At 44.7% G+C, this 13720-nt stretch overlaps 2 protein-coding genes across 8 annotated transcripts in view; one reads left to right on the top strand and one right to left on the bottom strand.

Moving 5' to 3' along the window:
- Positions 1–389: 389 nt before the first annotated feature.
- On the top strand, positions 390–2784 carry PSMB4 (proteasome 20S subunit beta 4). Its single transcript, XM_030846465.3, has 7 exons — positions 390–549; positions 797–1003; positions 1274–1420; positions 1585–1666; positions 2068–2184; positions 2384–2472; positions 2666–2784. The coding sequence occupies exons 1-7, from the start codon at positions 425–427 to the stop codon at positions 2676–2678; spliced, it is 780 nt and encodes a 259-aa protein (XP_030702325.1). The 5' UTR covers positions 390–424; the 3' UTR covers positions 2679–2784.
- Positions 2785–4077: 1293 nt separating this feature from the next.
- Positions 4078–13720, bottom strand: part of POGZ (pogo transposable element derived with ZNF domain) — a 48097-nt gene continuing 38454 nt past the window's right edge. For all 7 annotated transcript variants that reach the window (XM_030846464.3, XM_030846461.3, XM_030846463.3 and 4 more), the window contains 9 exons: positions 13583–13683; positions 12898–13044; positions 9720–9854; positions 9432–9604; positions 9133–9273; positions 8578–8634; positions 8261–8373; positions 7983–8007; positions 4078–7847 (listed from right to left, as the gene is read on the bottom strand). In XM_030846464.3, the coding sequence (XP_030702324.1) occupies positions 6176–7847; positions 7983–8007; positions 8261–8373; positions 8578–8634; positions 9133–9273; positions 9432–9604; positions 9720–9854; positions 12898–13044; positions 13583–13683 (2564 nt within the window). In that variant the 3' untranslated portion in view covers positions 4078–6175. The remainder of the gene's footprint in view (positions 7848–7982; positions 8008–8260; positions 8374–8577; positions 8635–9132; positions 9274–9431; positions 9605–9719; positions 9855–12897; positions 13045–13582; positions 13684–13720) is intronic.

Raw genomic sequence — 13720 nt, 5'->3', positions numbered from 1 at the left:
ATGGGTCGAATATGCCACATGATCCTGGGTTCACTGTTAGTTTCGTGTGGGTTTTTTGTTTTTCATAAGGATCCAAAACGGAAAGGAGAATTTCTGCTTCCTCGCTCAGCGTCAGCGTCTTGAAGTGCCCCGCCCTCCCATCCACCCACGACCCATACCCATCTCCCACACCACCCACCCCTTCCTTGAATTTGTGCGTCAGAATACTGTTCTAGTCCAGACTCTACCGCGATGTGATACGACGTCTGGCAACTCCACATCTCTGGGTTTTGGTCGCCACCCGGGACACTGGTACGGTCTGCACTGACCCTATCAACATGGCAGCTGGAAGTAGCTTGCAGGAACAAGAAAGGTGTGGCACTGAAGGATCACTTCCGCTTCCGTCGGCACCAACGCTTTCGTTTCCCGTGCTACCGTGACTAAGATGGAAGCGCTTTTGGAGTCGCGGTGCGGACCGGCCCCTGGGCAGTTTTACCGCATCCCGCCCACTCCTGGTTCCTCTGTGGATCCGGCGTCCGCGCTCTACGGGGGTCCGATTACACGCACCCAGTAAGCTCTCGGCGCCTTAGCCTGCGCAGGGGGAGGGACCGTGGGGCCTGGTGCGGCCGGCAGGTTCTGGGAGCCGGGGAAGGCGAAGGGGGCACCCCGGGGCGCGCTAACGGCGGGGGAGCTCGGGGAGGAGGGTCCCGGAGAATGAAAGGAGCCGTTGAAAGTCAGAGGCGGAACCCACAACGCGGGAAGCGGGCTCAGGCTCTCCCCCCGCGCCGCTCCTCTCCAGACCACCCTCTCTCTCCAGGAACCCCATGGTGACCGGGACCTCGGTCCTGGGCGTCAAGTTTGAGGGCGGAGTGGTGATTGCAGCAGACATGCTGGGCTCCTACGGCTCCTTGGCTCGTTTCCGCAACATCTCTCGCATTATGCGAGTCAACAACAGCACCATGCTGGGTGCTTCCGGAGACTACGCTGATTTCCAATATTTGAAGCAAGTTCTCGGCCAAATGGTGTAAGTCATCTCGAGAATAAGAGTAGTTTCCAAGTGGGGAGGGGAATACACTGTTTTTTATCCCCTCAAGAAGTTCTAGGGTGGAGAAACTTGAAGCTGCAGCAGAGGACAGGGAGACTTGGCGTGGAAGATTTGAGAATGTTTGCAAATAAGTAGTTTATTTTAGTTTATTTTAGTTTAAATGGGGAAGATTGTGGTAACATCTTTTGGGGGTGGATGGAAACCCCGACTTCCGTTGTCTTCCTTTTTTCACAACCAATTCTTTTTAAGGATCGATGAGGAACTGTTGGGAGATGGACACAGCTATAGCCCTAAAGCTATTCATTCATGGCTGACCAGGGCTACGTACAGCCGGCGCTCCAAGATGAACCCCCTGTGGAACACCATGGTCATTGGAGGCTATGCTGATGGAGAGAGGTTGACTTGAATACAAATAACTCATTTCCTTGACTACCCAATCTGTAGTGCCCGTGTATGTCTGTCTCTTCCCCCTGAGTGACTCCCACTTCTACCTCAGACCCCATGGTCCCTTCCTACAGCTAAGATACAGAAACCTAAGATGACCTATTGTGTCCTGTTAGCTTCCTGGGTTACGTGGACATGCTTGGTGTAGCCTATGAAGCCCCTTCGGTGGCCACCGGTTATGGTGCATACTTGGCTCAGGTAAGTAGCCAATTGAGGGATGAGGGATAGAAGACAGAAGGCAGGGGGGGTTAGTGGTTGTCTGCTTGTTCTACCCTTGAAATTCTGACATGAGGAACAGGCTAGGATCTGTACTGCTGGGCGGATGGTTTTCTTTTTGGTCCAGAGGCCATAATGACACGGTGGGGTATGTCCTGGAGGGAGTCAGTATACATGTGCTAAGAGAGGACACCCTAGAATTTCCCCTTCAAGTGGGTCTTAGCACAAGTAAGCAGAGTTCATTTTGCTGAGGCAGTAGGTGGAATGTCGCCTTTTCACTCATTTATGATTCTTTTCACACTGTGGATTTGCGACAAATCGCCTGGTATTCAGCTCGTGATATCTCCCATGTTCCCCCCCACCCCCACCCCCGATATCCCTAGCCTCTGCTGCGAGAAGTTCTGGAGAAGAAGCCAGTGCTGAGCCAGACTGAGGCCCAAGAGCTAGTGGAACGCTGCATGCGAGTGCTGTACTATCGAGATGCCCGTTCTTATAACCGGGTGAGAAGTGTGAATAATAAGTGATGCGGAGCTAATTGGCAGGCTTTGCAATCCCCGAGTCTCTAAACTTTGAAGCAGAGTGCCCCATTTCTGTGTCTCCTGTTTTCACCTTTGGGAAAGACCCTCCACTTGACCTTTGACCAGGGACTTCTTTCACATAAGGGTTGGCATTTTCATTGAGATCTCTGCTTTCTTTCAGTTTCAAATCGCCACTGTAACTGAAAAAGGTGTTGAAATAGAGGGACCCCTGTCTGCAGAGACCAGCTGGGATATTGCCCACATGATCAGGTGATTGAAATTAAAATTACAGTAGAAGAGATAGTTGGGAGATCCCTTGGTTGCAGTAAGCTTTGTTTTTCCGGAGGTCTCAACCAAAAAATTCTCTGGGTGGCAAGGGTTTGGGCTGAGGATAGAGCTGCTTTTACGAATTGATTCCTCACTCTATGGCTTCACCATTTTATTATGATCTCTTCCTTTTTAGTGGCTTTGAATGAAATACAGAGGCATTATCCAGAACTGAAGTTGTACCCTTCTTCTAACTTTGAACTTGGCTGGTTCAAAGGTACTATTCTTTTGTAAAATAAATCCTTTGAAACACTTGCTGAGTGGTTGTACTGTTTGACTAGGTCACACCAAGAGTGAAACTGCTAAGTACTGCTGTGTGCCATCTCCCTCCCTGGTCAGAGAACCCTTTGGTTCTTGGTTCTGGTAGCATATATATAGAACGGTCTGCATGATAATACCAAAGACCCATTACTGTCTTCATCTGGGTCTGTACGGAAGGCTGCTTTGTACAGAAGTCAGACTTAATCTTTGTGTGGTAACATAATTAGCTTTTAACATTTTTCTTCAATGTTTTCACCCATGCACTAGTCTAAAATACAGACTTTCGGGTTAATGTTGGCTCTATATGTGATTTTAGTTAAAACATCATTTCAAAGATGGAAATGTAACATCTCGTAGAGCTGTATAAGGTTACTCCCAAACTGGAACTAACAGCCTTGATCCCACACCCGTCCAACCTCCTCACCCTTCATGGGGAATACTAAGTAATTTCGACATTTAAGCTAAGTGTTCTAATTTCTAGCACTGTCAGAAGACCTCTTACAAGTATTGTGTTCACTAAGTCCTGGGTGTAGTGGTGAGTCAAATCAGTTGGGGTTATTAGCCAGTTCCATCACCAGGATGGCGTTAAACCCGAATTTTAAAAAACACCCTGGGTGATTCTGATGCATATCCTCTCTAAACCTCTTTTTGAGAAACTAGTATAGGCAGTAAACCCCAAAACTATTACAGGCATATCTTGTTTTTTATGCTTTGCAGATACTGCATTGTTGTTTTACAAACTGAAGGTCTGTGTCCACCCTGCATTGAGAAAGTCTTGGTGCCATTTTTCCAGTAGCATTTGCTTACTTTGTGTCTATGTCACATTTGGTGATTCTTGCAATATTTCAAACTTTTTCATTATTTTATTTGATATGGTGATCAGTGATCTTTGACGTTACTACTGCAAAAAAAGATGACAACTTGCTGAAGGCTCAGGGTGGTCAGCATTTTTGGCAATAAAGCATTTTTAAATTAAGGTATATCATTTTTTAGACATACATAGTGTTATTGCACATTTAATATACTATAGTATAAACTTACATGCACTGGAAAACCAAAAAGACTGTGACTCGCTTTGCTATGATAGTTGCTTCACTGCAGTGGTCTGGACCCCAACCCACAGTATCTCCAAGGTATGCCTGTATAGAAATTCAGTGAGGTGAGAGCTGAGAGAGAAATTAAAACCCCTCCACTTGTATTACCCATGATTACAACTAGTAAATTCAAGCCAAAGAAAACTGTCAGCTTTCAATTTGAATCTTCCACACATTCAGTCTCAACACAAAGTAGTCAATAAATACTTGTTTATTGATTAAACTGAATTATAAAAAACAAAACAAAAAAAACTTCCTATACTACGAAGCCATGCGGGCAGAATCCACAAAGGTAACTTCCTGGCCAAAACCCAGCTGATCCACTGTTGGTATTATGGCCTTAAAAAAATTACCCATTGAGAAAGTCATACAGTGTGCAGAGGCCAGGAACCCAGCTCTGCTAAATCTGGGGCTGCTGCGGAGACTACCAAAGAGAAGGATTAAGTCACTGCAGATAGCGTTGACCATAGTTCTTGAACTTTCTGAAAGGCAAAGTTTTGACTCAAAAGTCCATATTCTGTCAAAATGGCATCAGGCAAAAAGCTGGGGAAGAGAAGCCCAGGTGGATCCTCAGTTCAGTTTTCAGATGCCATGGGTTCACAAAGCTGGCCAAGCTGTTTATGGAGGGGACTACTCCAGTTCACTATATTATAGTGTGCTGGGAGTTAAAAAACACAAAAAAAAAACGGATGAGGAGAAACAGGTGGTAACAAATGTCACACCTGTACCACCAGGCCCATCACATCTTGAGCATCTCCCAGTCTGTGAAAGCCTGCTCAAATAGGGTAACCTAGAAAAAAACCACATTGTTTATAAATCCATTTCCCCTCATTTTTTTTAAATGTTCCACTTATGTACATTTTAAAGATGAACCATTTACAAGCCTGTGCAGGTTGCCTCCTCGGCTCACAGGAGGGAAACGTTGCAGAAAGCCTCAGGATGGACAGAAGTATAGTATAGTTGTGGGAAAGGTGGACCTGGATTTTTGCTCCTTTTCTCTGTGTGTTACAGTACGTTTCAGTTTATAGCCATTGAGTACATACAATTAAAAAAAAAATCCCTCATGCAAATTGTAGAAAAAATTTTCTTTCCTTGAAGCTGGCAGTGAAAAATAAAGATTCATGTCTTTTTCTTTGTGCACACCCCTATGTGTTTCTTCATGTCAGATTCTTCTCTAAGCATTAAAAGAAATAGGGGAAAGCCACAGGGTAAGCAGAATTTCAACAAGTGGTCTTTTTAAAGTTCAATACAACTTCTTGCACAATTAGCTGCTGGCTGGCGGACATGTGATCCCTTGAACAGGTATGCTGTCCACTTAACAGGAGGAAGTTCAACAAAGCAGGGACTGCCCCCATGGATTGCAGGATGAAGACCCATACACTGGGAATGGCTTCCACCCTAAGGTTCTGTGTGATCACCTCAGTACCTCTTGCTTGCTAATGACCCATGTATGATCCTTTGTCCAGAGTGACGGTGTGAGAATGGGGAAGGGGGCCAAGGATCACAGGTGCAAAGAATATTGGTTTTGTTGTGTTTTTGTCGGAGGGAGGGTGGTGAGGGAAAAAATCTACTCATCATTCTGGACGATTAAAGGTGGTTTCATGCATTTTTAAAGCCACAATTTTATATTTAGAGTTGCTGTAGAAACCAACATCTCTGGAGAGGGAAGGAAAGAAAGGAGAAGGAAGAGAGAGTTCAGTGGGATTTTTTTTCCATTTTCATTTTTATATAAAAGTGTTAAGACCACAATGAAAAAACTTTTTTATCCATATATATATATAATAAACCAGTTTGTGAGCTACAATTTTTGTCTTTCCCATCTTCAGAAATGTTCTCACATTGACAATGGTTGGATAGCATCATGCCCAAAGACACTGGCCACACAGTAAAACAAACAAAACCCAGATGTACTATGATACAGTTGAGGTAAAAGGGGAAACAAAAGATTTAACATTCGCCCACGAAAGATTTTTTTTTTCCTTTTTCTTGATTTTGTCAGAAAAATACCAAGCACAGTGATTTAAATTTAAAAAAAAGTCACAAAAACCTGTTTTTAGCAGAAGTGAATGACCAACAGGGCCAGGACCAGCTCATCGGCTCAGACGTGATCACTATCGGTTTTCCTAATAATCCACAAATCCACAAGGATGTATAAGTCAACATCAGGGGGGAGTGGTGGCATAAAATTAAAAAATATAACCCAAATACCCCCACCTGGTATACCCCCCTTTACCTCTACCCTCCCTAACACTTTCCCACCCCCACTCCACACCCCCTCATGACCCCAACACTTAAATCTCCATCAGATCTAGGTCAGCTTCTTCAAAGCCATAGAAGGACTCGGTCTCACTTTCACCCTCAAAGAGCTGGTGAAGGCTTTCAGGCTCAACTGTCTCTTCAGGAGATGACCTGGGTCGGGGAGTGGAAGCTGAGGCCTCCTCAGACTGTTCCCCACTCAGCTTCAGTTGCTCCTCTAGGGAGGCAATTAGCTCCTCCTGCATGTCAGCATTTCTTGTAGGTGAGTTAATGTTGCCATCAGGGCCAGGCAGAACGCTGGCCACAAGGAAGGACCGCTGAACTAGCTCTGGACAGTCCCCAATGACACCAAGCACCTCAGCCAGCCAGACCAGAAGCAGCTGAAGCAGGACATCAGAATCACAAGCACTATCTGCCATTTCCCGAGCCTGCTCCTTCCACTTTTTGTGCAGGAAGTTCTTGACAGTTCGTTTGATGCATACATCTAATGGCTGGATTTTGGAGCTACAGCCTGCTGGGACAACTGCAGGCAAAGTGCTAGAGGCACTAAGCATGGCCAGCACCTCTTCTGACAGGTGAGTGCGATGACAGTCCATCACAAGCATGCCTTTGCTGTGCTGGCAAGCTGTGTGCTTCTGCCACACTCGGGTTGACCACAGCTCCATGATCTCATCGTCACTGTAGCCACTCTCCTTCGCCTCTAGCAAGATAGAGTCTGGCACATTAGCAGGCTGATCCATCTGTCCTCGGTAGAAAACCAGGGTAGGGAGGACAGTGCCATCTGCCAGAATGGCCAGCACCACATCACACCAAGGCTCCCCTGTGCCCACTGTCTGCAGGGCATTTTCCTTTCGGTCGTCACTGCTCAGTACCTCCGTATCCAGGAACAAGGAGATCTCATCAATAGCCACAATCATAGACAAGGGTAAGTCCTGGTTGTGAATCTGCCGTTGTACAAATTCAATGAAGAGTCCTGCATTCTCTGCCACATCCTTAGGTAGAGTGTGGGCCACAGCTCGCCGAGCGTGGGGAGTCAGGTGGTGACGTAGCATGAAACGCACAGCCCACTCATAAGAGATCTTAAACCCCCCCTCCAAAGAACGTCCTATTTTGGTGGCCTTCTGGAACAAGGTCTCCTCATTTACAGGTAGCTGTTGCTCACGTTGGGTCAGCACCCACTCAGCCAGTTTCTCTTCTGCCTCTAAGCTCAGATATTTGCCCTCCAGATTCTCCCCCTGTGAGGCCTGGAAGCGCCGAAGCCAACGCCGGATGCGTCGTTGGGGGTTTCGGAAGTGTTCAGCTGCCTGTTCCGTATTGCAGCACAGGGCAAACAGTACCACTCGAAGCTTCTTCACAGAAAGCTGCTCCTTCTTGCCAATCACACTGCTACTACCACCCCCTGATGCTGGCTCAGGCTCCTGGGTGACTGGGCTCCCTTCATCCTGGTCATCGACATTCAGACATTCCGCCCCCTCCGTAGCCAAGGGTGGAAGGGCTAAAGGCTGGGGATGAGTGGGGGTTGGTGGTGGGGTTGCAGTTGAGGCTGGTGACGGGAGTGCCTGGGCCATGGGAGCTGGTAGCTCTTCAGGCTCAGCTGGGGTGGCCCCCGCAGATTTCACAGTGGCAGCTTTAATAGAGGGGAAGGAAGGAGGAGGGTACAAATTCTTCAAGTTCCGGTCGTGCACTCGGTCACGAGTCTGGCCATGCCTAAAAGGTTAGCAACGAGAGGAGGAAAAAGCTCAGTTAAACTAGAAAAATGAAATAATAGTAGTAGTAGTAGTAATAATAAAGACCAAACATACTATATAATAGAAATTAAACCATCAAGCGAGTTTCTGTTACCTTGAGTGAGATATCCAAGTGAGTCCTATGGGAAATAAAGACAATAAAAAAGTGTTAGCTCAGTGAAGAAACAAACCCTCCAAAGAGTTCTTTAGATTTCAATCAAAAAAGCAAACCTACTGTCTTCCCAGTCTTATATAAATTTCAGGTTAGAATGCTTCCAATTTGGTGAAGTGTATCTAAACAGTGAATGGGTCAGGCCAGGTAGAGATGCACCAGACTCATGGTATGACCTGTATCCTTAGCTTTTTTCCCTAATCCCCATCTCTCCTACTTACCCCGTGGCAGGATGCTACTGGATCTGTGAGAGGGGTTGAATACCAAATGCTTAGCCATGGCATCTCCAACAGAAGTAACAAAGGTACATGAAGTGCAGGCCAGCTTGATTCCACTAAGAAAGAGAGTCAAGAGTATATAAGACAAATGTAGCAGTGACACTAGAGAGAGTTAAACTTTGAGGCTTAATAAAGAAAAAGAGTGTCCCTCCTTTCTCCTCTCTGTCAAATTAATTCATATATCCACCCCCCAAAATATTAAAAGGGATTTAATGTAAAAACTTGATAAATTAACAGACCATCAATAAGTTTTTTGTTACCTCACAGAATTTTTAAACAAAGCCAAATACTTGGGGCTCTTCCGTGGAACATGATTGCTGAGGAAGACAAACAAAAAGTAGTATGAGTTACGTGGTTCTGCTTGCTAAACTAGAGATCACCAGCGACTGACAATGCCCCAACAAAAGATATGCCTCTTCACTCAATCCTAACCTCAACCCAAGCCTGTTTTCCTATCACATTAATATTTCCTATTAATATGCAAACGAATCATGGGGGTGGGGGGAAATCTATTAAAAGGCACATTCTGGTTGGGGGTGGCGTGGTGGTGACCAGGGTCAGATGCTACATTTCTAAGACGCTCCAAATGAGTGCTGCTGGTCCTTGGACCACGTTTTGGGTAGCAAGGTCCTACAAAATCAGAGCACAGACCATCAAAGCCAAATGAAGCCGGGTCTGGCCTCTTACCTGCTAGGACAGGTGGGCAAACAGCTCTAAAAGTTGAAGAAGGAAACCCCAGAAGCAGGGGAGGGAATGCACTGAGTTCTGGAGAACCTGAAATCCCAGATAGGAACATTGGTTTAATCCTGACTTACTTGATCATGTGGTTGGCATAAGCTCGAGAACAGCAGGTACTATAGCGACATAGAGAGCAGTGAACATAAGTAGGGAAATGGTTAGGGAAATCTGGGATCTCAAAGCTGCACTCCAGACATGTCTGCCGGCCCATGACACTCCTGTCAAGAAACAAGGAAAATTCTTATTACTGCCTCAGGGGTTCCTAAATTGTAGGCGATTTAGACAACAGATACTACCTAAAAGGCTACCAGATTACACTAGCTATCAGGAATAACTGTGCCCACCCGGCCCCCAGCCTCCAGAAGAAGGCACTGACATTTTCCTAACAGCTCTCTTCTGGACGTTGCGCTGGACAGGGGGATAAAGGAAGACGGGCAGAGGGTCCGCTGAGGAGGCCAGTGGTGCTGCCTCCTGCAAGGTGCTGGGAGGGACATCACTGGAGGGTACAGGAACAGTGCGTGGCTGCCCTCGGGAAGCCCGGATTGTCACCTGTGAGTCAAGGGAAGGGAAAATTAGACACTACCCACGTTAAACCTCAGAACACGGAAAATCTCTATTCCTCCCCTTCTTGGATCTGTAAAGGGAATGTCAACAAACCCTTTACCTTGGTGCCTGGTTTCAAACCTTCCAGCTGCTTGGGTTTACGGAAGGTTTTATGGTGCTGAAGCTTGTGTTCAATTTTGTCCTTGGCAAAGAGAAACTGCAGCCGGCATTTGTTGCAATGATAAACATTCCTCTTCTGAAGGGGGAATAAAAAGAGAGAATCCTTTAAAGGTTCCCAATGAATTTTCTTCCCTGAGGAGAAGGTACATCATTGCCAATCGTATTCTTCCCACCCTTCTGTTGGTAATTTAACAGAGGAAAAAAGAGAAATACACAACCTAACACCAAACCTAGTATTTTTTTATCTTTTTATATAACTTTATTTATTTTGAAGTAAAGTTACAAACCTATTATTGGGTGGTGAGAATCATCACCTCCCATGCTCCCAGAGAAAGGCAGACTCAAAGTCAGAATAACTAGGTCCTCAAACCACCTCCCGCTGACTTGCTTTAACAATTTGGCTGAGTGGCTTACGCTTCACTTGCCCCTACTACTTTATCTTTACAGTGTGGATGGACAGTGCTACTACTTCTGGATATTCTTATTTTTTAAAAAATACAATAAATATGTACGTGGTAAACAAAAAAATCATATTTTTATTCTGTACTCCTTCATGTGGTAAGCTTGCCTTCAACTCCAACCCTCAGTCCCTCTCCATAGAAACAACTTGTTACCAAGTTTCTTGGGTATTCTTTCACAGATAGTCTATGCATATAACCATATAGCAAACACATACATCTCCAATCACCACCTGTTTTCCTTTCTCTTTCTTTAACAAAAATGATAGTCCTTTCTACACAGTGCTGTTTTTTTCCTCTTAACACATCAATGCATACAGATATGCCTCCCTCCAAGGCCATTTTGAGGATTCAATCTGCCCAGTATTGAAATACGACATGTCTATGATTTTCTTCCCTAGGATAGCAAGGCTCTCTCTGTAACCTCAGCTGAGTCACAGGTGATAATTTCCACGCTACTATATGGAAATGCATTAGTGGTGGATTATCAGCAGTCACTACTGTGAGCCTAAGAAGTGCCTGCTTACAAGTAAGAGTGAGGGCACGTGTGCACACATGTGGATGTTATGCACAGGTACACCCACCCATCTTGTTCTCTCTTCTGTTCCCTATGTACCTTCACTCTTCTCCTCCAGTGGCTCCTTTCCTGCAGTATTTTAAAACAAAGGCATACCTATTCCATCTTAAAAACAAAACACAAAAGCAACAACAAATTCTCCCTTGCTACCCCTTTTCCTGGATCTACCACCCTTGGTCCTCCCCTTCATAAACAAATTTACTTATTTTTATTTTTTATTTTATTTATTTTTCTGGCTGTGTTGGGTCTTCATTGCTGTGCACGGGCTTTCTCTAATTGTGGCGAGCGGGGGCTACTCTTCGTTGTGGTGCGCAGGCTTCTCATTGTGGTGGCTTCTCTTATTGTGGAGCACGGGCTCTAGGCATGCGGGCGGCTTCAGTAGTTACAGCACTCGAGCTCAGTAGTTGTGGCTCATGGGCTTAGTTGCTCCACGGCATGTGGGATCTTCCCGGACCACGGCTCAAACCCGTGTCCCCTGCATTGGCAGGTGGATTCTCAACCACTGTGCCACAGGGGAAGCCCTAACAAATTTATTTTTTAATTAATTTATTTTTTTCATAAACAAATTTCTTTAAATAAGTTGTCTCCATTTCCTTACCTCTCATCATCTGTCCCACTGAAATTTGACTTCCACCTTGCTAACCAACAAAACGGCTAAATTAAATGCTGGCCTCTAAAGTTTCTACCTTGTTGATACCTTCCTGCAACACTTGACCACACTCTTTTCTTCAAAATACTTTTGTCCCCTCAGCTTCCTTGACACCAAGACTCTTCTTGTTTTCCTTCCAGGACTATGGTCCTGGCCTTGTGGATAGAGACTTCAATGGTCCTAAGCCTTCACCTTATTCTCAATTTGGGGGGTGGGGGATGGGGGTGCAGCATAGCACTTACAAGTTTAAAATCCACTTATTTATATAATGATGATTCCTAAGTACCTTTCACAATCCAGGTTTTTCTCCCAGGCCTCAGACCTGTATATCCAACTACCTATTTAATAGTCAGTTATACTTGATGTCCATAGATACTGCTAAGTCAAGAATATCCAAACTTGGGACTTCCCTGGTGGTCCAGTGGTTAAGACTCCATGCTTCCATTGCAGGGAGTGTGGGTCTGATCCCTGGTCAGGAACGAATAAGATCCCGTGTGCCACATGGCATGGCCAAAAATTTAAAAAATAATAGTAATAAAAAAGAATATCCAAACTTATAATCCTCCCCTCAAAAATTACTTTCTCCAGTGTTCCTATCTCAATAAACAGTCCCACCATTCATCCAATTACCGAAGACAGAATCCTGGGCACTATCCTTAACTACTCTCTCACTACCTTCACCTAAATCCATTTCTAAATCATAGATATCACTTATCTTCTCAATATCTCTCAACTCTATCCTCTTTGTCCTCATTTCAAAAGCCCGTAGCCACTATCATCTCTCATCTCAACTACTGAAAAAGCCTCTGGCTTGTCTCCCTAACTCTAGTCTCAACCTCCTTCAATTCATTCTCCTTAGAGCAGCCAGTGCAATCATAACTAAAAGCAAATTTGAACACATCACTCCAGGACTAAAAATCTCTTTAATGGCTTCCCAACAACTTATTATAATAAAAGTTGAAATTCCTTTTATATGGCTTACAAGATTCTCCATGATCTGTTCCCTAACTTCCAACCTCCTCCTGTACCCTACACACGCCAACCACACTGAACTTCAATTCCTTGAATTTCCCTGTCTTTGAGAGCATTCTGTCCTTCTATCCCACTTCATCTGGCTCATCCTTACTCATCCTTCAGGTCTTGAACACCCCCTTTCCTAAAAGCCTTACTAGGCTCCCAGAATAGGTACATTCTTTTTTACATCTTGTATTTCCCCTAACACAACATTCTTCTTGCTTTATTGTACTGTTTAATTGTCCTGTTTAACCACTAAATCTCTAGCATCTAGCCCAGTGCCTGGCACACATCACTGGAATTCAATAAATTTTTCAAACACATGGTATCTTCTCTACCAAAATTATTTGCTTAGCTCAGTCCTGGCCCCTGTATCCATAATTAAAAAATAAGAACACGGAAATTGCTTGGTGCCTGGTACCTGGTGCCTCATGTAATGCTGTTGGAATGCATTGCCATTTTTGAAGACCTTCAAGCAATAAGGGCAGAGCAGGTGCCGAGTATCCTCATGGATCATCCGAAAATGGACATCTACCTCAGAGTAGAGTGAGGAGCGATACTGACACACCTGAGTCACATAAGAAGGAAAATAAGCTAAGAGTGAAGTGGACAACTGAGGCCTTAAAAAAGAGGTAGCAACAAAAATGTTAAGATACGAAAAAAAATTTTTCCTAAATGTATAGAAATCAGATTATTTTTCTGACGTTTATTGCAGGGCTATGTTGGTGATAAATTCAGCCGTGAAATAAGATAAAAATGGGAAAGACAGGAAAGTCTGAGAACAGTCCATATTCTGACAAAGAGGAGTAGAGGTTTTTTTTCTATCTCCAAAGGGCACATTCAGGAGACAGACACTCCCTTAGTACAGGTATATATATGTTCCCAGACTGGGTTCCTCGGCTGGGTACATGCAGATATTCCTTTATGTTTTTCTCCTGCATGGGAAGCCCTGAAAATAGAACCCGTGTTCACTATTTCTTCTGTATTTCCTCAGTGTTCCTAAAACTGAGTGTGTGCAGTAGGTACTGGGCAATGTTCATTAGTGGATTCTTTGTATTTAGCCTGAGAGCAAAATGGCTAAATCTCCCTGGAGAAAAAGGCAATACCTGGCAAACATAAGGCATCTCTCCAGGCTTATGAGTATCCTTCATATGCTGGAGAAACAGTGGCTCACTCTCAAACGCCCACTCACAGATCTTGCACTTGGCTGTAAGAAGAAAAATAATCAATAAATCCACCTGAAA

Source organism: Globicephala melas, chromosome 1 (genome assembly GCF_963455315.2).
Source record: "Globicephala melas chromosome 1, mGloMel1.2, whole genome shotgun sequence".
NCBI classification, from domain to species: domain Eukaryota; kingdom Metazoa; phylum Chordata; class Mammalia; order Artiodactyla; family Delphinidae; genus Globicephala; species Globicephala melas.
This window is presented reverse-complemented; position numbering and strand designations above follow the sequence as displayed.